The 22,906-nt window shown below is 39.7% G+C and overlaps 1 protein-coding gene across 2 annotated transcripts in view; it reads left to right on the top strand.

Annotated features, from left to right (window-relative positions):
- Positions 1–19,744, top strand: part of Erlin1 (ER lipid raft associated 1) — a 37,297-nt gene extending 17,553 nt beyond the window's left edge. For both annotated transcript variants that reach the window (XM_034523609.2, XM_034523615.1), the window contains exons 8-12: positions 4,928–4,986; positions 6,443–6,534; positions 13,998–14,087; positions 15,438–15,517; positions 17,515–19,744. In XM_034523609.2, the coding sequence (XP_034379500.1) occupies positions 4,928–4,986; positions 6,443–6,534; positions 13,998–14,087; positions 15,438–15,517; positions 17,515–17,736 (543 nt within the window). In that variant the 3' untranslated portion in view covers positions 17,737–19,744. The remainder of the gene's footprint in view (positions 1–4,927; positions 4,987–6,442; positions 6,535–13,997; positions 14,088–15,437; positions 15,518–17,514) is intronic.
- Positions 19,745–22,906: the final 3,162 nt, after the last annotated feature.

Here is a 22,906-nt window from a genome sequence, read left to right as displayed (position 1 = left end):
CTTGCTTTCTGTGCTATTTAACAGAATGAGTTGATATATTCTGACACTAAGTTGAAAAAAGGTAAATTCATTTCATCAGCTTCTTCACCATTCCTGCCACTATGTGTACATGTATGCATACATATGTGCTCCCTTGTATATGTGTTTGTTAGTCATTATTTTTTGATACATTGTCCTTTTTTCCTTAAATATCTTATGATTCAATTAACTCATGGTATCTGCTATACTGAGTATGATGGTCTCCCAAGATTGGCAAGCTTGTAGCATGTTCTGCCTCAAACATCAGATTCTTTAAAAGGTCCACTATAAAAATCTCAGAATGAAACCAATTATTTGTACAATTACTATACACACACACACACACACACACACACGGTATTCTTATTTTATGCTTTTTATAAGGCTGAAAAGATAGTTCACGGGACTTTAAATATAGTATGCTTGTGGTTCTCTTTGAATCACAATCATCTAGAGTGGAAGTTACCTTTATATCTGGTGTTCACACCATGAAACCTGTTATCTCATAAATTATGGTTCTAAATTTTTTTACTTCTGAATTTGCCACTGAATTGTCCTTATGGCCTTGCATGCTTTACTTTGATCTTTGCTATTGTCCCGCAGAGCTTTATTCTATCCTACTGTGATCCTCATACTAGGATGACAGTCCTCGGTATTACCTACAGATTTGATTATTCTCTTTCACATGGGAAATGCTGTGTTGCTTAAAGTTTTGTTTTTGTTTGGTTTTTGGTCATAAGGCCCCAACCCAAGGACTCCCTCATGCTAAGCAAGCATTCTACCACTGAACTATATCCCCTTGTCCACTTAAAGTTGTTTTGAATTCTAGGTCTTAAAATCCTTGTGTTTGACCCTCTGAGTGGTGGGGTGTTATGGTACAGGGTCTCCAATCCATTAACTCCTCCCAGGATGGGTCAGGACTGCATCTCGGTCACCTTAGTTTTTGTACCTCACTAAACTCTAGGCTGAGCACAGCCATATTTGCCAAGGGTTTGGGTGACCTATGGGTACCTCAAAAAGGATTTCTGCCATTCATTGTTCCCCTCCACACCTAGCTTTTATAGTCCATCAAGGCCAAGAGGACCCAGGCAATCTAAAGAGGGGCCTAGCATGCCACCTTCCTCTCCACTAAGCCCTGAAGCAGCTGTTCTACAAACAGAGGAATAAGATCACAGTGGGTAATGTGCCTGTGGACCTTAGGTGAGAGGTAGAAGAATTATCTCACTGGAAAGTTCGAGAAACTATATTTTGGAAAGCTACTAAGATTTATTGTTTAAAAAAAGGAACTATTGCACAGCCTTACCCATCTCTGCATCAGATCTTCTCATGAACATAAATCATGACATAAGAGATTTTAAGGTGGTTGCCATTCTGTCAAGATCCATGTGATAGTCTCAGTCAAGCTTATGAGCTCTGCTTTAGCTTCCAAAGACTGGCTCTTCCTTTGCCCAGTCTGGAAAATATTTTGCTGTCCACAGACATTAAATGGTTTAGTTCATTTGGCCATGGAGACTTGTCTAGATGAGCCAGACAAGATGTCCTCCCCAACTGTTCATACTATTCAGGCTCAACAAGCCAACTCAAATAATAAGAAGACTTGGGAGTAGTTCACCATGCATTATTTCCTGGCTAAATAAGAGCCAGAGTAGCCGTGCCTGAGGCTCTTACTCTCAGAAGAACAGCGTCATCCAAGTAGCATTATATTATACATCCTGCTCATCTTTCCCTGTTGTTGGTATACATTCCCTGTTGTTGGTATATATTCCCTGTTGTTGGTATACATTCCCTATTGTTGGTATACATTCCCTATTGTTGGTATACATTCCCTATTGTTGGTATACATTCCCTATTGTTGGTATACATTCCCTATTGTTGGTATACATTCCCTATTGTTGGTATACATTCCCTGTTGTTGGTATACATTCCCTATTGTTGGTATACATTCCCTATTGTTGGTATACATTCCCTGTTGTTGGTATACATTCCCTATTGTTGGTATACATTCCCTATTATTGGTATACATTCCCTATTGTTGGTATACATTCCCTATTGTTGGGTTCTTTGGATGTATACATTTTTCTAAAGCAAATGAGTTGCTGTAGAAGTCAGGCAAAAAGCCCATCTACTAGGAGCTGTGAGGGGCTCTGAGGGGCACTGGTCTCTAGGGGCTATTTTGGGGAGCTGTTATTGAAATGTTTGACAATTATGAAGTCATTGAAAATTTCCCTGTTCTTAAGTACATTGTATAAGGAGAAAGAGAGCTCTGGTGAAACAAAGCTAAGAACCAAGCTACCCTTTTTAGGCAGAAAGTGTGGAGGCCCTTAGACCAATGCTGCTCAACCTTTCTAATGTTGGTGACCTTTTAATATAGTTTCTCATATTTTGGTGACCCCCCCAAACATAAAATTATTTCTTTGCTACTTTATAAGTGCAATTTTGCTACTGTTATGAATCATAAATATCTGACATGCAGATATCTACTATGTGACACCCCCCCCCCAAGGGATTACGACCCACAGTTAAGAACTACTGTCTTAGATTCTGCTTCTCTCTCTCCGAGGAGCCTAACCAAGGCAAACATGGCTTAACTCAAAATACCTGCACTTCTCCAAAGAAAGATCAGTCAAATACTTGATTTTTTTCCACCTCTGCCTTTAGGTTAGAGAAGATAGATCCACCAGCCTTTTGTCTAGCCAATAGTTTGGATGTTTACCACTCATTTTATGTGTTGAATTATAAACTTATAGGTTACAAAGGATTCTGTATTTGTTCTTTGAAAGCAACTATCAACTTTGAAACTTGAAGATATTTACAAATGTCTGGAAATATGGCTCAGAAATTGGTGATCTCTGTGTCCCAGCTTTAGTAGTAGGGAACTGGTATGTGTTTTCACAGATAGACTGAAGAAGTCACTTGCCTTCAGCCTGTTCTTTTCTAGGTGTTCTCTCCAGCAAGTGCTAGAAGTTGAGCAAAGAAGAGAGATTTTTGTTTGTTTGTTCTTTACTTGTATTTGTAAATGAGGAAGCAAGCAGCTTTCCTTTAGAGCTATGCAATGGCAGGCAGCATTTCTATATTTGGGTGTTTTGCCTTCAAGTATGTCTGTGCACCACATGAATGCCTGGTGCCAGGGAGGACTTTAGATACCTTGGGACTGGTTCCAGTTCTGAACCATCCATGTGGTACTGGGAATCAGATTCTCTGGATCTCTTTAACCATTGAACCATGTCTCCAGCCCTCAGAGGTTGAGATTTTTAAGTTGTCAGAAGCTTGACAAATGCTTTCTTGTGTGTTTATGCTTGGGAATCTAACTCATGATGCTGTTTCTTAGGGTCTAAAATACCCTTGTGATTTTTTTCTACCATGCTAGAGATTCCTTCGTTTTAGAAAACCATAAGCAAATGCATATGCATATTCCCTAGTCTTTTAAAATAAACAATCTTTACTTGGTCTGTATGATCAGCTTAGCTACCAATGGAGATGTTATTTTTACTATAGACAGGGCTAAAAAGTTAACCCTGAGTGAACTGAGACAGAAAGGATTGTTGAAAATTATGGGCTGATGAAGTAAATAGCTCAGCAAGGAAAGGCACTTACTGCCTGGAGCCCACCTGGGGAAGGAGAAAATCTGAAAGTTCTCCTCTAACTTCTGCATACATGTACACACAGAAATAAATATAAAATGTCTTTTAAAAAATTGAAAGCTTTGAAAGTTAAATAAGATTCATGTGCTTAAAGCCTTTGTTATTTAAACATTTAGCCAGTTTTCAAAGAGAAATCAAATCTTGAGTTATGTGTGTGCATTATCAGTGATAGGTGCAGGATGTTTGGTTAGCAAATGCAAAAGCTTCAGAGATAAGTTCCTAGTGTGGAAAATCAGCCTTCAAAAGCAACAGATTCCAAATAGATACTCTTAATTCTGCCAAAGTCCACTGGGGTTAGAACAACAAAGTATCAGTAAAGAATGTCTACAAATACAGATAAACTTTGTTCTAAATGGACTCCAGACAAAGAGAGTGCAAGCTCAGAGTTGCTGTTTCCTAAAGGAGTGGTTCTCAACCTTCCTAACCATTGAATACACTTCTTCACCGTGCAGTGACACACACACACACACACACACACACACCCCGTAACAATGTTTCATTGCTACTTCATAACTGTAGTTTTGCTACTGTTACAAATCATAATGTAAAAAATTGTCTGATATATGACCCCTGTGAGACTCAAAGGGTATCTGATAGGCGACCCCCAAGGTAGTCATGAACTATATAGGTTGAGAACCACTGTCCTAAAGCGTGGGGCTGTTTGTATACGTACTACCAACAAATTATAACTTTAGAAAGTGACCATTGGCTGGCTTACTGGACACAGAATTTAGTTGCACACACTGGCCTAGGATTTTCATTTACTTTTAATATAATTTATCTCTCAGCCTTGTTCCTTTGACTGACTTCTCTTCTTTGGTTTGCAAATTTGAAATGGTAAGCAAAACTCTCCAACTACAGACGTTTGTAAACTATTTACTAAGGGGAACTTTTCCAGTTTAAGTTCTTTCAGTAAAGTAGTTTTCTTTTGAGGTCAGTCACTCTTAGTGTGACAACAGACTTTGTAAATTTGCTGGTGGGATCCTGGTGTAAGTTAGTGGGGAACTGTGTTACAGTTGTTATTTATATGAGAGTCATTGGAGGAGCTCTGATGTAGAAGGCGTGGTTAAAGGACTTTTGTTGTTGTTGTTGCCTCCTATTTGGAGTTTTGTTGTTCTTAGGTAAGTCTGCCTGTGTAGCCCAAAGTGACCTTGAACTCTCTTCCAATCTTCCTGCTGTCATCTTCTGCATGCTTAGATTATATATGTGTATGCCTAGTTTAAATACTTACTTTTCATACATATTTTGGCTTTTCACTTTTTTTTTAGGCTGTGCGTGTTACAAAACCCAAAATCCCAGAAGCCATAAGAAGAAATTTTGAGTTAATGTGAGTAACACTCATGGGGTCCTAATATTTCTATCTAGAACTATTTACATATTAATATAACAGTCGAGGGAAAAGATGGAAAATGCTTAATCTGGAATTGGATAAATAGCTGTTTTCTGTACGTTAATATTACCTTTTGTATCTTAATTCCCAGTAACTTTTTACTAGATTTCTCTTAGGTACAGACATTTCCAAATCAGTACTCAAAGATGCAGTTTGTTGTAAAGTGATTCCTGAAGCTACAAGGAGCTATAATCTATATATAAATAGAGCCTTGAATGAGATAGTAATAAAACAGAGAAGCCTGTTATGTTGAAAAGAATGCCCCTTTTTTACCTTGTTATAAAGATAAGAATAGATAAGTCCCAGGGAATAATTCAGTGCCCTCTTCTGGCCTCCATGGCCACTGCAAACACAAGCTGCACAGACAAGCAGGCAGGCAAAACACCCATATATATTTTTAAAGGAAGGAAAAAAAAATCTTTTTTTTTTAATGAGTAGATACTTAGATTTTTTTCATTGTTTTGTGATAATTGTAGGGAAGTTTTGCCTGAGTTTGAGTTGACTCCTGAGTCTTTTTCTTTTTAATGTGTCCAGAACTGGAAAGAAAGAAGTTACTTGCCTGACATGGGATTATTTTCTGAATGTTTTAAAGGACCCCTTTATGATACTACTTAAAATATTTGAAATAGCAATATTGTCAAAGTGCATATGAAAAGAATAAACATGTTTAGAAATTTTGGCTGTTAGGAGGAAAATAAGAAATGCTAAATGAAAAGTAGCTATAAAAATCAGGACTATAGTAGATAAGGGAGGGCTGGGGATATGACTCATGGCAGAGTGCTTACCTGACATGGACAGGGCTAGTACGTACACACACACACACACACACACACACACACACACACACACACACGGGAGGGGAGAGAGAGGGAGAAAGAGAGAAAATAAGAATATAGCAAGTGTATTGATTCGGGGTCCAAGGGAATAGTATTACTGCTCTGTAGTGTAATAACCCTGAGTCCTTTCTGTTTCTAGTCTATCTTTTGTTGTACAGAGTTTTATTTCCTCTGTTTGATTGTAGAGCTATGCTTTAAAACTATAAAGCATGAAGTGTCAAGCTGAGTGGTAGATTATGAATCTGAGCTGCTAATAGAAATAATGTTTTCAAGGATCAGGAAGGTATCTTAAACTTTAGATTTGATTGTTTCCACTAATAGATGAATCATATGGGTTCTCTCCTTCCTCCCTCCATCTCTCACTGCCTTGTCCCCCTCCCTCCGTCTCTCACTGCCCCCTCTCTCCTTATTCAGAAGGGTCATATACAGGATAAGCTTGAGTTTCACTCTCAAACCTGCATGTTACTGTACTGTATCCCCAGGACCACAAAGGAGGAAAGGTGGTGGGAAGAAGGGACAGGCAGAACCTTTTCTGATTTGTATGTTTTACTTCACAGGGAGGCAGAGAAGACAAAACTTCTTATAGCTGCACAGAAACAAAAGGTTGTGGAGAAAGAAGCTGAAACAGAGAGGAAAAGGGCTGTTATAGGTACTTGGCTTTATTTGTGAAATGAATGACTCTGACTATAGGTGTTGTGACTTTATACTGTTCTTCATACTGTTCTTCAGCAATTTCATGTTGGACAGTGAGGGCACATAAGACAGCATTATGTGTAGTGGAGAATTCTGGAACTTTCATTGCACATTCAGATGTCCTTAAACCTTTAAAGTAAGCGAGGCCAGCAGGTGATGAAGTGGCCTAACTTGTTCGAAGTCTGTGGTGTGATGTCACTCTGTGAGCAGGGATCCGTTCATTTGGTGACCTGCTGAACAGTTACTTTCTAGTGTGTTCCTCCTACAGTGCTGCTGTGTGCTGACTGCCGCACTTCAGTGTGTCTGTGCACACATGTAGGAGCTTCCTAGAGCAGCATGCCTCAGCAGAGAGGGTGTGGGACAGGCCTGTACCAGATCTTTTTCCTAAGCCATAATGAAACTGTCCGACTCCTGAGAGAATTTAAGAAATTCTTAAAGCATTTTCACACAGTTAATTTTTTGTAAGTTTTACTTTTTGTTAATTATTTTATTTACCTTTCAAATGTTGTCCCCCTTCCTGGTCCTCCCTCTACAAACATCCCACCCCCTACTCCCTCCCCTTTGCCTCTGAGAGGGTGCTCCCCTATCAACCCACCCACTCCCACCCCACCTCTCTAGCATCCCACTTCTCTGGGGCATCAAAGCTCCATGGGGCCAAGTGCATCCCCTCCCACTGAGGCCAGATAGGGTAGTCCTTTGCTACAAATGTAGAGGGAGCCATGGACCGGCCCATGTATGCTGGCTTAGTTCCGGGGAGCTCTGATGGTCCAATTCTAATAATTCATTTTTATTATAGTCTGTAATCTGTTGGTTCATAATAGATTGAACGAAATTCAAGGAAAAAGTACTTTGGGGTAGGTCGTTGAGAAGCACTGTTGTAAAAAATGTCCCTCAGGGTGCAGTTGCTGAGTCCAGTGTTTGGGTGTGTTCAGGTTTCTCTTGCTGCTAAACAGCTCCCTCCCTGGTTCTTCCACCTCAGCTGTTGTCAACAGGGTTTGAGTTCTGGGTTCTGTACTGCTATGCCGAGTTCTCCTTTCTCTGTGTCCTACTTGCCCCTTGGAGTTGCCGGATTTCAAACATGTGAGCCAGTTCAGTGATGGACAGAGGGTCACATAATTTCAGCTGATGCAGAGGCCATGGAGGGATTATTGGTAATTGTTTATTGGATTTAATGGTTAAAGTAAACCCTTTAAGGTTTCCTGCCTTTGAGTATCTTATGCCGGTTCTCTGATGGCTTTTTCGAACTGATTATAGTATTCGTTGTATTTTTTGAGTACTTTTGATCCTTCCCCAGACTTATGCCTTGCAAATGATCTTTTCTTGACCAGTGGCTTATCTTTGAGTTGAGGTATCTTTAAGATACAGATATTTGATTTTCACATAGTCCAGCTCATCACAAATCTAGTGGCTTGTGTCTTACTTTGTATAGCAGTTCTTTTGCCTCCACCAGTACCATTTATTCTAAACATTTAAAGTTCTGCTTTTTGTATACGGGCCTTTCATTCACAAGGGACTTATGTTAATGTTAATGTGACAGATTTGGCTTCTTCCAAATGGCAACCCAGTTATCTCAGACTATTGAGTAGTTCATTATTTCTCTTTTTGAATGTCATTCATGTTATATAATAAGATATTACATATCATTTGTTCTGATGCTAAGATCTATGTTTTGTTTTAACTCTTTGTTCTGACTTCACAGTTACTTCTGCTGGAGCTTTTCCTTAGCTATTCCTCTTGGCTGTAATTGTTAACTATTCTTAATTATTCTGAAATTAGCTTGGACTAATTAGGCCCTGTATTCAGCCAGGAGACTATAAGGACCAGCTCACTTCTGTAAAATACTGTCAGGATTTTTGTTGGAACTATGTTGAATGTGCACTGATTTGGAGAGAATGGAAATATTTTTGATACTGGGTGTCTTAGTCAGGGTTTCTATTCCTGCAAAAACATATGACCAAGAGGCAAGTTGAGGAGGAAAGGGTTTATTCAGTTTATACTTCCAGGTTGCTGTTCATCACCAAAGGAAGTCAGGACTGGAACTCAAGCAGTTCAGGAAGCAGGAGCTGATGCAGAGGCCATGGAGGGATGTTACTTACTGGCTCGCTTCTCCTGGCTTGCTCAGCTTGCTTTCTTATAAAACCCAAGACTATCAGCCCAGGGATGGCACCACCCACAGTGGGCCCTCCTCCCTTGATCACTAATTGAGAAAATGCCTTACAGCTTGATCTCATGGAAGCATTTTCTCAACTGAAGCTCCTTTCTCTGTGATAACTCTAGCTTGTGTCAAGTTGACACAAAACCATCCAGTATACTGGGCCTTTCAAGTCTCTTCTATTTATGAGAAATGTGTTTTAAGGAGTATCGTGATTAAAGATTAAGGAGATGACTTAGGGTGTAAAGTATAAGCAATTGTGAAAACTAGGAACATATAAAAACATAGAGTGGGCTTGGTGACCCACCTGTAATTTCAGCCTCACTAGGCATAGACGGGCTCCCCAGAGCAAGCTGGCAGCAAGACTTTATAGACAAGTTCTGGTTTCGTTGACAAATAAAAGGGAAGAGTCAGAGGTGACTCCTGGTATCAACCTCATCCTCCCTGTGCTGTGCACCCACATGCATGTGTGCCCACACACACATGAAAACTGGAAAAAGTACAGTATTCTTAAAATCCCTGATATTTGCTAGAAATTCATTCCATTAGTACCTGGTGTGGTGATACACACCTTTAGTCCTAGTACTGGGGAGGCAAGGCCAGCCTGCTCTACAGAATGAGTTCCAGAATAGACCAATCTATAGAAAATCCCCTCAAAAATCAAAAAAAAAAAAAAAAAAAAAGAAAAAAAGAAAAAACAAAGCAGTTCATTCCTGTCTTCCCTTTAAAAAATTTTTTGTTTCTGTAATAAGTGCACTCTTCTATGAAGGAACTTTTTCTAGCTTGTCATTGTTTTTGTGTAGATATCCATTGGTTTTTAGTTAGCAACAGAGCTGAAAATGCTAGTATCCATAATGATATTTTTGGTTTTCCTGTGAGGAATTGTATTGTTTTTAGATATCAGTAATTCTACTTTCTTCTGCATAGAAACATCACACTTTTCATTTCCTCTTGCCTCACTGCTTTAAGCTTCGGCCTCCAAAAGTAGCAGTAGCAGGCATTTTGCAGCTATAGTTCCAGTAACAATTTCTGTCTTAGCATCTGCTAGTCAATGAAGTTTCCTTCTCTTCTTTGCTTGCCAAGGGCCCTTATTGAGAATTACTGAAACTAAATTATTGAGTTGATTTGTAAGCTGCTAATATGGTGGATTGTATTGTTAGATGTTATATTACTGGATTTGCTTTGTGTTACTTGATTAAACCTACTCAGTCACTATGTGGAAGGTTCACCATAATTTCTTGTAAGACTTACTAATAATTTTTAAAAATTTTTACTTTTGTTTCTTATGAGATCAGCCTACGTTTTCTTATAGACTCTTACCATGTTTTGCTTATTTGTATTTTGTTTGGTGTTGGGATTTGCTGTTTGTTGTATGCCGTGTTTCTCCCAACTGCAGAATAAATTGAAGAGCATTTATTTCCCAGAACATTTTGTGTTTGGTGCATATTGTTTCCTTTTCATGGGTTTCATGGAACCCAGAAAACATTCTGCTTTACTATGGTTGGTGCTGTTTTGTTTACTTGTGCTTTGGTAAGATCTATTCTGATTTCATTTCTCTATTGCATATGTTTACTCCATTATTCATTTCTTTTTAAGGCTTAGAAATTTTGTTTTTGTTGAAAATTATCTATTGTATATAATACTTCAGATGGGGATGTTGACTTGTAACCTTCACTGCAGCTTCGCTGCGTCTGCCATTCCCTCCCTTTCCTTATGTTGTTTCTTTGTTCATTCTTTCTGTTGGCTCAGTGTTCATCTTATTGATTGTTTTTTGTAGAACTGTGCTTGGTTTTGGCTTGTTTGACTGATTGCTTTCTTTCCAGTGTTATTTCTATGATTTTTTTTTCCTTCTTCACTATGCATTTACTCATCAGTTCTTTAAGAAACAAATTCTAGAATTAGATGCTTATTAAAACCATTGACTTCCAGTTTTTTCTTTTTCTTTTTCTTTTTTGGTTTGGGTTCTTTGGTTTTGTTTTGCTCTGTTTACTTTAGTGGAAGCATGCAGGAGCGTACATTTTCTTCTGAGTACTGCTCTGGTCTTGGAGGACTTGTTTAGTGGTTCTTTTGCTTATATGTGTTCAGTTTTCATTTTAGGATATTTCTATTATAATTTCATCATTAATCCATGAATTATATGTATTTTTTTCAGTTTTTGGTTCAGTGAGTCTTGAGAATCTATTTTTTTATTATTATTGATTGTTAGTGTCAGTTACAGTCAGAAAATAACATTTGTTGTATGGGTCATTGAGTTGTGTGTTGAAATTTGCTCTGTAGCCCTTTTCTGTAAATGTCCCATGTATATATGTATGTGTGTGTGTGTGTGTGTGTGTGTGTGTGTGTGTGTGTATTCTCTGTTTGTTGGATGCAGATTTCTGTGCTAATTGATTGTGTCTTCTGTGTTCTTCTCATTTTGTCTTCTGGTTCTATCAGTTTACTGAGAACATTGTGTTAAAACATTCTCCTATATTCATTGTTGGCTTACAATTTTTTCTTTATTTTGAGCCTGTATCATGAAGGACATTTACATTTGGGATTGTTAATTTCTCAGGAGATTTGTTACTGGTTTATAAGAACATTCTTTATCCCTAAACATATTTTGTGGCATAAGACTCAATGCTGTCCAATGATAGCTCTATGGTTATGCCTCATAACATAGCTGGGTTCTCTTGGCTGTTTTCTTGGTGTATCTTCTCATTCTTTTACTTTCAACTTTTCTGTGTCATTGTGTTTTAGGTGTGTCTCTTATAAACAGCATATAGCTGGATTTTGTTATCTTATCCAATGTGAGAATCTGTCTTTTAACTGGTGAGTTTTAGTCTTTTTATATTTATTGTAGTTGCTACTGTACTTTGATTTGTTATCACTCAATTATGTGCTATTTACCATATTTTTTTTTCTCTACTTCTTTTTCCATTGTGAATTGTCTTTATTTATTTTATTTCTTTTACTTGACTGGAAGTTTTACATTCTGTGTCTGGAATGCACAACTAGTCATTACTTGTGAAATGTTGTGTATCTGACTCAGTAAAATCTAAAGTTTATCATTCTCTCTGTCCTCTTCTGGAATAATCCTTTGAAGTGCTGGAACTCTCACCGTCTTCTACAGTCTCACATGCCATGGTTGCTCTGTCACTGTCTCCATGTTGTTTTATCTTCTCGCCGCTTACTCTCATCATTGCTAAGGACTCCTGTAGTAACATTTGCTTTCATTTAAAAGTGATAAGTAGTCTTTCCCTCTGCTTTAGACAGTTTACTCTTTTTCTGCTATTTGGTTTTTGTTTTGTTTTTCTAGTATAGGCAAAGCTTGTTCAGTCTTTCTTGGTCAAAAGTGCTGTCATTTCATCCTCGGATGGTACTCCAGCTCACAGTTCTGTACCACACTAAGTTTACACTATTGACTGGCTTCCTGTATGTGATTATGAGCAACTGCACTGGTTCTTTTGGGTACTCATTCTTCCACTTTTAAAATACTTGTTCTCCGGCTCTCATTAGGCTTTAGGTAGAGTTCTTGAGTCCAGGCTCTAGAGTTGTAGCCTCTGGAGGCCTTGATTTTATTTGGAAGCAGTTTCAATGTACAAGGCCTTGTCTGGCCCTGTTTGGAGCATTGCCCACATGCCTCTCTTTCTTGTGAAATAACCACCCCTGAGCTGCCACCATACAAATGCTCAGCTCTCTCTTAGTGCACTTGAGGGCTTTTATTCTTGCTTATGCACTTGCTGTGCATTTTAAGGCAAAATGATTGTTTTACATGACAGTTTAGGGTGTACCGGAAAGGAATTTTCTCATTTGTCTACTCTCACTTGTCTGGAACTTCAAGTCTGGTTGTGCTGTTCATTGGTTTCTTCCCGTGAAATTGAGAGTGGTGTGTCCCAGTTTATTTTTAAGTTAGTATAATACAGATTGATTTCACTCTATTGAGTCCTGGGGTAATTTATAAAGGATACTGCCTTCTGAAAAAAAGAAAGTATTTGGAAAATTTCTCTCTTGTTTTATGTTTTCCCCCCAGGAGCCAGAGACAAGATATGCTAAAGTGTCTCTTGGGGCCCCTTTCATACTATGGTCTACAGGTGTTCTAGCCCATTATAGAAATGGAATGAATTTCATCTGACTTAGGTACAGTCTCCTTTATACTTCACGTCACCTCTAGGTTACTTACACCTATTAAGTGAAGTTCTCTGGAAACAGTTGTTACACTGCACCATTCAGGGAGAGATGACAAGAAAGATGTTGGTGTTCAGTACACTTTTTTTTTTTTTTTTTTTTTTTTTTTTTTTTTTTTTGTTTCTGAGTATTTTTCATCTGTATTTGGTTGAATCTTCAGATGAGAAACCTGTGACCATAGAGGGACCAAAGCCCTCAGCCTTCGTCTGAAAACGAAAATTGAGATGTTATTTTAAGAATTATGGAGATAGAATTAGAACCTTTCTTATTTGATCTGAAGATCTTTGGTTTGAACAGGTGTTTACTAAAGGTGTTTAGTCTTTCCTGTATGCACTTGGATGTGGCAGCTACTGTGCTCACCATGAACATGTGTTTCCATAAGTTACTCATTTCCTTCTTTGATATGCTTTTCCTTATGTCATATTCTTGATGGCCCCTTAATAGTAGATCCTGTCACTCAAAACACGGGCTTTTTGGCTTTCTATTGTCTTCTCTTGTCTGCCTGTATATTCTCTCTCTTTCTCTCTCTCTCTCTCTCTCTCTTTCTCTCTCTCTGTCTCTCTCTCTCTCTCTCTCTCTTTCTCTCTCTCTCTCTCTCTCTCTCTCTCTCTCTCTCTCTCTCTCTCTCTCTCTCTCTCTCTCTCTCTCTCTCTTTCCCTTTCTCTCTCTCTCTCTGGAGTTTTGTTTTGCTTTTCTCATTGATCCCTATGTAATTTCTTTTATGCTCAGTGGCCTTTCCCTGCCAGGCCATGTCCATTATGTTCCATAGCATGTCCTCTTGTTTAATTCCCCTTGCCACTGTATGCCATTGTTCTGTGTTGCCATTGGGTTTGGATTGCTTCACTTTTGTACCGGTCTTTACCTTTAGCCTGTGAACCATTGTTCTGTAGTCTCATGAAACTGTTAACCTTTTGTAACCTTCTCCCCTCAAAGCTTGCACTGCCAAAATAGAACAGTAAAGAAAGAATGAAATTTCCTTCCTCTCAAGTAGTTTCTAGAACAGATAAAATCTCAGAAGCGGTTAGCCATAAAGCCACATGTAATGAATGTTACATCATGTACTGCTGATTCTAAGTGTGTTTCTCTTTGTTGTGTTATTATAGAAGCAGAGAAGATTGCACAGGTGGCAAAAATTCGATTTCAACAGAAAGTGATGGAGAAAGAAACTGAAAAACGCATTTCTGAAATTGAAGGTACAACAGTGAAAGGCTGAAGTTCTGAGTGTCCTGAACTGCCTCTCTACCCAGGACCAGTTCCTGATTGTCTTGTGGGGGAAAGCCATAGGACATGCTGGTCTGGAGATGCAGCTAGCCTGACGCTCTAGACAAAGAACAAGAAAGCAAGCAAGCAAACAACAAAACCTGTGTACTCTAGTTCTCTCTTTAGTCTGTAACTGGTGGCTCAGCCTTTCATTTCCTTTCTTACCGTGGGTCTTTTTAGCTCTCACTTTATTTTCAGATGAAGTATAAGAATTCCTCAAAATCTTTTGTTAAAACAAAATAAGTATCTAGAGAAATGGCTCAGTGGTTAAGAACACTGGCTGCTCTTCCAGAGGACCAGGTTCAATCCGCAGACCCACCTGATTGTTCATAACTGTCTATAATTCTAGTCCCAGGGGGATCTAACACCCTCTTGTACACATATGATGTGCAGAAATACATGGCAGGTAAAATACTCATATACATAAAATAAAAATGAAATGAAAAGCTTTCAGGCATGTGCTCGGAAAGGGCAGGGGAGATAGCTCAGTTCTTAAGAACACATACTGAGTTTGTTTCTAAGAAGCCATGTTAGGTTGTCCTCAGCTGTCTCTTAACTACAGCTCCAGATGATCAGATACCTTCTGCATGCCTTTAGGGTCACTGCGCTCTCTCTCTCTCTCTCTCTCTCTCTCTCTCTCTCTCTCTCTCTCTCTTTCTCACTCTCTCACATATAATTTAAATATGTAAATTAAACACACAAATAATTTTTTAATGTTTAAAATAATAACTTAACCACCACCAGTTCATCACATGTCAACAGCAATAACAGCAAATTACCTGGGGAAAAGATACAGTCCAATTGTAATGAAAAACCTAAAACTCTGTAATCACTTATTGATCTGTTCATTATTAAATCCAGGGCCTTGCATATGCTAATGGGATATTCTTAGACCACAGTCTTTATATTTATATATAGCTTTTTCTTATCTTTTTGTGTTAATTGATTCTAGATTATGCCTATGGTTGTTTTGCCTGTCCCCTGCCTGGGTGCAGGGTAAGGCTCTAGGTGATGGGAAGTTGGAGGGAGGAAGAGGACAAAGGAACCACTTAGAACAGAAAATGAGTTAAACTCAAAATGCTGTTGTGTAACAGTGATGAATGTATCCCCCTTAAAAGGGAGCTGTCCTGAGGATTGAGATGTTTTAAATTGTTAAAGTTATAACTTAAAGTAAGGCAAATAATTGAAATATTAAGCAGTAAAAAAGATACTCTTTCCCAGATGAGGGAATCAGGTGGCAGTTTTCTTTTATTGCAAACATGTTGGTACTGTTTGTTTGCCAGATGCTGCGTTCCTGGCCCGAGAGAAGGCAAAAGCAGATGCCGAGTATTATGCCGCACACAAATATGCCACCTCAAACAAGGTGACCGTTCTTCATGCCCTTCCCTAGTGACTGTTGGTGCTGTGCGTTTGATTTCATTCATTCTAGTGTGTGTAGAAGGCGTTGTATTCGATGTCAGGAAAGGGCAGTGGCCGACCCATCATCAACCAATTACGTAACAAGACACATTGATACCCATTGTTAGGGAAGGAACGTTGTCTGTTTTTATAAAAGGAAGGTTTAAAGACCAGCACAAGTCAAGTGCCATAAAACCATTCATGTGTCCTGTAAGGAGGGGCTCTGAAAAGTTGAAGGTCTCTGGAGAAAGTGACGGAGAACGAGGAAAGCTGAGTTAGAGTGGCTTTTCAGACAGCCAGCTTTCAGGACAGGGGCTGCACTTACGTAGTGTTCGCTCTCAGACATCCTTGCAGTGTCCACTGGTGGAGGCTGTCCACATCCTGTGGTGCATTTGCATCCCTAGCCCTTCCTGCAGCACACCTGTGGTACTTGTTTTAACATCTTCTCTCACACATATTTCCACAGTGTAAATTTAGAGTCAAATTTGACTTTAGAGGAAACAGTGGAATTTTGACAGATAAAAGCAAGATGGGGACTTTTCACATCCACTGGTACAAATTGGTGGTTGGAGATTTAGCCAGATAGAAACGTCAGGATCTTACTGTTGGGATTGAAGAGATGGCTGAGATACTGCCACACTTTCAGGGGATCAGAGTTTACTATCCAGCACCTACACTGGGTGGCTCACAACTCTAAGGGGTTAGTCTATCTTCATTTCTTCACAACCATGTCCACATGTGCACACACAACATACATGTAAACAAAGATAAAGTGTCTTTTTTAAAAATAAAAGACTTTAGGCTTTATTGTTAAGATCAAACTTATTCTGAGAAGGGTAGTCATTTTATACCATCTTGAGAAGTACTACTCAGATATCAGTGTGTATTAAAAGGACTTTAAGAAGGAATATAGTTGTACTGTGTGATCAGATTTAAGTGCAGTGTTTTGGCAGAGGATGAGAATCAGCTGGAAAGAGGGTGGAGATGCAGTGACTAAAGATGCTGAAGTGCAGAGAGGAACTGATCGGCACTGCACAGGACAGGACAGACTCAAGACAGAGAGCGGATGACTAGATATTCCTGGGGAAATTAAGAAACAACAGAAATGGATTCTAAACCAAAAGCAAGTTTGGTTGAAAATATCGACACAAAATACTAGTAGGGAGGCTGATGATGCAGCTCAGTTGACAGAGCGCTTAGCAAGCATAGCTGGTCCTCAGTTTGGTCTCTTAACACCACGTAAATGTGGGTGTTATGACAGATGTCTAGAATCCCAGTAAAAACAGGAGAATTAAAAGTTCAAGGTCATCTTCTGCTACATAGTAAGTTTGAGGCCAGCCTAAAATATGTGAGGGCCATTTTCAAACATTAACTGTTGGTAGAAGCCATTCTAGTTGTTGACAGACATCCATTTTATCACAAATCAGTTAAACAGCCAACTTCTGGGTAAAGGCAAGATGCCAGCTTAGGTGATTTCTAGACATACACCAATTCTCAAATTTGGTTGAAAAAGTTGAGTCACTAAGACACCTGGTTAAACCTAGTTGTGAACCTAGGCTTTTCCTTGGAAACCCTAACACTGATCTGTTGAAGTGTATACCTCTCTGAAGAGATCAGAAATTCTGTGTCATTTCCTGGTTGAGCTGAGCTACATGGAATAGAAAATGCATGTAAACTACTTCATAAGCTACAAAAGAAACACCATGTTATTTGATCCCCGAATCTATTTTTAAAAAATACGGCTTATCCTACATTAAGACAGGAGTTTGTTAAAGGAATTTTAGTTAAGAACTTAACTGTTCATAGGATAGCCACACTTCAAAATGAAATAGGGTCACTGGCAAACATTCCAAGTTGAGTCATGTTACTCAGGAGAGCAATTGGAGAAACAGTCTTTGGGAAAAAGAGATGACTGTTGCCCTAAACTGTTCTAATTCTTCTGTTCTTGTTTACCCCACACAGCACAAATTGACCCCAGAATATCTGGAGCTCAAGAAGTACCAGGCCATTGCTTCTAACAGTAAGATCTACTTTGGCAGCGACATCCCTAGCATGTTCGTGGACTCCTCTTGTGCTTTGAAACACTCTGATGTTAGGACTGGAAGAGAAGGCTCCCTTCCCCCTGGGGAGGCTCTTGAGCCCTCTGGAGAGAGCCCCATCCAAAACAAGGAAAGCACAGGTTGATGCAAGAGGTGGAAATGTTCTCCCATATCAAGATGCGACCCAAGGGGCTAAGTGGGAACAGTGGTTATGTGGACTCTTAAGATTCACAGAGAATTTGTGCTCTGTTGTGATTCTCTTGTCATGGTCCTGGTTTGCCAGCTGACTACAGGATAGACCCAGCTGTCTGGCACTCAAATGGTCTCTGCAGACACAGTTTTATCAAGTGTCCTGTATGTGTTCCTCTGTAAACCGGTACTCATGAATGAGGGAAAGTCTGATGCTAAGATACTGCCTGCACTGGAATGTCAAACACTATATAACAAGCTGTGTTTTTTAAAAGCTGAGGTCTATTGAATAATGTTTACATTGGTCCCTGGGGACATGTGTGCTCAGACATTCAAGAACTAGGAGGCCAGAGAGAAGACCTTCAGAAAACGGTAAGTTAAGGAAGACAGGTGTCATCAGACACTTGGGACCCAGGCTCTCTTTACAGTCTGGTCCCGGCATTCCTCCATGTGATTAACAGCCAGACCTCTGGGTTCCTAGGAAATTATCTTCCAGTTGAACAACCATTTACTTGATATAAATTGTACCTTTCTGTTTTTCTATAGTCAGGTTGGTGGCCTGCAGGGACACGCACTTTGCCACCCAACCAGAGGCTCCTCGAAGAGATTCCCAGTCACTAGTTTATCGCATTTGTAGACTCAGAGATACAGAAAGCAGCTGAAATTTAAGGGAGATAAAGCCTGCACTGCACCAGAGCCGTGGGGCCCTGTGTGTCCTCTAGTCGGTGATATCATCAGCCTCACTGCCCCAGCCCACCTGTGACTCGAGTGCCTGGTTTTAGCCACAGGCAACTGCTTAGATGTCACCTCTTGGCTGACCAAAGCTAGGACAAGGCTTTAACCAGACACAGGAGCAGTGTGCAATCCCTACTTCACTGCACAGTATTATATCATAATTGCAGGGTGTTTTTATTTTTAAAACTGGATTTGGGGCACATTCATTCACCCCAACACTTCTGTCTAAAGGCCAAGGTTCTAGGGCTGCCATGGTCACTAACACACTGATTCTCTTTAAAGTAGTTCACAAAGTGTGGAACCAAGTGACCTAGACAGTATCCTTAGTCATCTTTGTCTCCTTTCCTGGGGTGTGAATATCAGAGTTGCTTTTCTAACTTTCTCCTTCTCTAGGAGATAAGAATTCTCTTGACTTCCTGGGCAGCCATTGCATTTATTTTCCATGAGAAGACGACAAAGTTAGCCTGTGGCTGTAGGAGCTCACCTCATCCAGACCTTTTTGCCCATCACACTAACTTTCCTGGAGTATTGCGCTGCACAGGTAGACCTGAGTCTGCCCAGCTTGTAGACAGCTCGTGTGTATACTGTGTTGAAGCCAGACAGAAAAGTAATGGGGCCACTTCCTGAAACCTCTCGGCTGGGGATCTCACAGCAGCTAAAGGGTTGTGCCAAACATGTTATTGAGAAAGGAAAGCCCAAATTTGAATGGGTTTTCCCTAGGCCTTATAGTGTAGAGGCATTTGTAATATGGAGAAAATAATTTTTTTCATTTAATTATAGAAATTACTTTTAAACAGATTTTGTGTTCTTTGGCCCGTCTTACAAACAAGAATTTTTAAACTATACAAATACTCCTGTGATATTGTTGCTGCAGATAAATAATGATTGTTGTGGGATATCTGGATCATTGAGCTTTGTGCTTTCATTCCTAGATGTTTCTTATTCCCATTTAGTGAAATGCTGTTGCCCCAAAGTGATGGTTGTGGGTTTTCTTACCAGTCATAGGCCCTGGTGAGGAACAGGGAAGCCATTGTGAAAGACTAAAGAAAGCACTTCCACTTGAGCCTCATATGGAGTGAGCTTCCCTGTGCCCACTCAGTGAACTCAGTCTGACCATCCTTCAGGGACGATCCTTTTGGTAAATATACACTGTAATCTTTAAGTCTAAATTTATATGTGAAAGTTAACTTTTTTAGAAAGCCTAAATAAAATTATTTTCCTATCAGTGATTGTGTGTGTTCTGTTTTCTCCATGTCTTCATATTTTCTTGTTACTGTAACTTGTTCTAAAGCTGTCTGCCCTTGCCCATTCCAACTAGAGGTCAGTATGTCTGCTGATTGAACTTAGCTGTAGAAGTTTGTACTTCTTCCAAAATAATGACTACTAGGTTTAATTTTTTTAAGGTAACATTTCCACTTTTTCCTAACTCTTAGAATTGGTTATCAAATTTGTTATTGTTTGCAGGATAAATCAGGGGTAAGGGATTGAAGAAGGAAAGACAGGCACTGTGCCCCTTAGAGCCTCACTAGAAGGAAAACAGATTTACATTAAAGAAGGCATGGGGCAGCTGTGTACATTGTAAGTGGTATGTTGTGGCATGACTTAATTCATTAATTCAGAGGTTGCCAGAGTCAGGATTAGACCTAGATTCTCTCCTGGGGAACATCTCTCTTAGGGAGACAGTTGCAACCTTGCTATTGGGCTAGTAGTTAGGAGATCCCAGGAAGGAGTCCCTTTGTTTAGCTTCTGGGACTCCACCATCCTATTCCACATTAGCTGTTATAGACCAGGGAGCTGTGGCTACTAATTTGAACTCGTTATCCTATAGGCTTTGGTATTAAGATGAGTTCTGCCCAGTCCTGTAAGAAAGTGTGAATTAGCAGTTGTGACTCCTACCTGCTTTAAAATGATTAAGTCCAGTGTCTGTGGCCCAGGGGCTTTACAATCTAACTGTGTTGTCCTTGCCGGCCACTCTCCTCTAAAGTCTGTGAATGTGCTCTCCCCTCTATTTTCCTTTGTAATGTTCTGTCCTGGCCTACTTTTCTCTCTTGTGGCACCAGCTCTCCTTTGCCAACTCCTAAGGAGACCTCATCACTTCAGAGAGTTCACCCTGAACTGTGCTTAGAGTTAGCATTTTCCATTTACCCAGTATGAATAGTCACCCTGTCTCATTACCTGCCTACAGTTTATCATCACATAAACCTTGGCTCTATAAAGGCAGTGACCATAGCTATATTGTTGCCTGGGGACTGTATATAGTTCTAGCTACTGAGATGGTGTTTGATCCTTGAGACTTGACCAGTTTTGTTTCATGAAAACAAAAAGATAAATTTGAAGTGCAAGAAAAGATAGTCTAACAAAAGGACTTAGAAGCTGCATTTAAATCCATATGAATGAAGACTTATGAAATAACCATGGAAAATTACCAGCCATTTCTAAATGGTTTAGGGCATCTCTTCAGCAGAATCAGTTGCTGTACCTAGTATAGTAATTTCCATATGATAACTTCTGGGGTGTGTTAGTTTATCTAATCTATAGAAATCAGTATGTTTCTGTCTCTGAGTAGCCCAGAAATTTTTTGCTGTATTTCTGTTGCTGTGAATTTTCGTGTTCAGGTAGGAAGCCTTCCTGCTCTGGTAGTATAAAGTTATGTTGGCTGAAAAAGTCCCCTTTCCCAGATCACACCTGCTTCCTGAGGACAGCCTACCTAGAGTGTTTGGTGCATGAATAGATGCATGCATTTTTTTTTTTTTTTTTCTGAGACAGGGTTTCTCTGTGTAGCCCTGGCTGTCCTGGAACTCACTCTGTAGACCAGGCTGGCCTTGAACTTAGAAATCCGCCTGCCTCTGCCTCCCAAGTGCTGGGATCAAAGGCGTGTGCCACCAGTGCCCAGATTATAGTCAGGGCTTGATAAATTAGATAGCTTTAAAACAGCCTTACCGCTCTGTGGATTCGCCTGTCTCAATAAAAAACAAAACCAAGATACACTTGTCTACTGAAAGGAAGTGATGATGTACTGTGGCCAACACAGAGCTGGCTCTGAGGTGAGCATGAAGAGGAAACCATTTACCTAAGACTTGTAGTGCTATATGCCTTTAACTTGTGTTTCTACAGCAGACTTATCTTTAGATTTTTAAAATCAGTAAATCAGACCATGAAACAGCCATACACTCGAAGAATAACCAGAAGATTTATTATTTTAAAGAACCAAGCATAGTGTGATACATGCTTGTAATCCCAATGCTCCAGAGCCTACAATAAAGGGTGAGTTTAAGGCCAACCTGGCCTCAACAGAGGTTGATTATTTTAGATACAAATCAAAACAAGATAACTTTTCAACTATCAACACTTTTTTTCTAGTGTTGTAAAATTTACCACAACATAAATTTTACCATTTTAGCCTGATATGATGGCACGGACCTGTAGTCCTACTGTTCAGGAGTCTGAGCCAGGAGGATTACCACAAGTTCAAGCAGCCAAGTCCATATAGCAAAGCCTCATCTAAATTAAAAAAAGCCACTTGGCCATGTTTACAGTGTGTAAATCAGTGGCATTGGGTACATGCACTATGCTGTATGACCAACAATGGTATCAATATTTTCAGAAGCTGTCCAACATCACAAACAGAAACTCTGTACCTATGACACAATAGCCTCCCATTCCCTCCTCCTCCCAACCCATAGTAACCTCTCTTTTCACTCCCTGGGCACACTAATTTGCCTATTCAAGATACCCCATACAAGTGGAATCACACAAGAATTTTCCCTTATATCTGGCTCTTTCACTTGGCATAGAGTTTTCATGCTCCCTCTACCTTGTAGCATATGTCGGAATTTCATCCCTTCTTAATTTTAACCCCTTCTTAATGGTATATGCCACGTTTTATTCAATTGTTGATGGACACAAAAGACTTGACTGATGAGAGACCTGTTCTCTAAGGAAGGCTCTTCCAAACCATCTCAAGCACACATCCTAACTTCTTATTTCTAGTTTGTGAACGTAATTACTTCATGGTCTTAGAAACCTGTGAAACATAGCTTTGTATGTAATGAGCTCTCAGTGCTGAGAAGGCCATGCAGTAGAGAGTCTTAGAAAATACAAGAGCTAGGGAGATGGCTCAAAGGGGAAGAATTCCTTGTGCAAGTGTGACCTGAGTTCGAATTCCCACATCTATGTAAAGCTAGGTGTGGTAGTATGAATCTGTGATCCTGGTACTTGGGTGGCAAGATGGGAGGTGGAGGGCAGAGGAACCACAAGTTCAGCTGCCAGATAGCTTAGCAAATGCAAAGGCAAACAAGAAAGAATGTATCTCAAGGTGGGGATCGAGAACCTACAAGATTGTCCTCTGACCAACACAAAAATGTGCGCATGTGCACATGCATACGCATTGT

This window comes from Arvicanthis niloticus, chromosome 1 (assembly GCF_011762505.2).
Source record: "Arvicanthis niloticus isolate mArvNil1 chromosome 1, mArvNil1.pat.X, whole genome shotgun sequence".
NCBI lineage: Eukaryota > Metazoa > Chordata > Mammalia > Rodentia > Muridae > Arvicanthis > Arvicanthis niloticus.
Note: the sequence above shows the minus strand (reverse complement) of the source record. Positions and strands in the feature narration are given on the sequence as shown.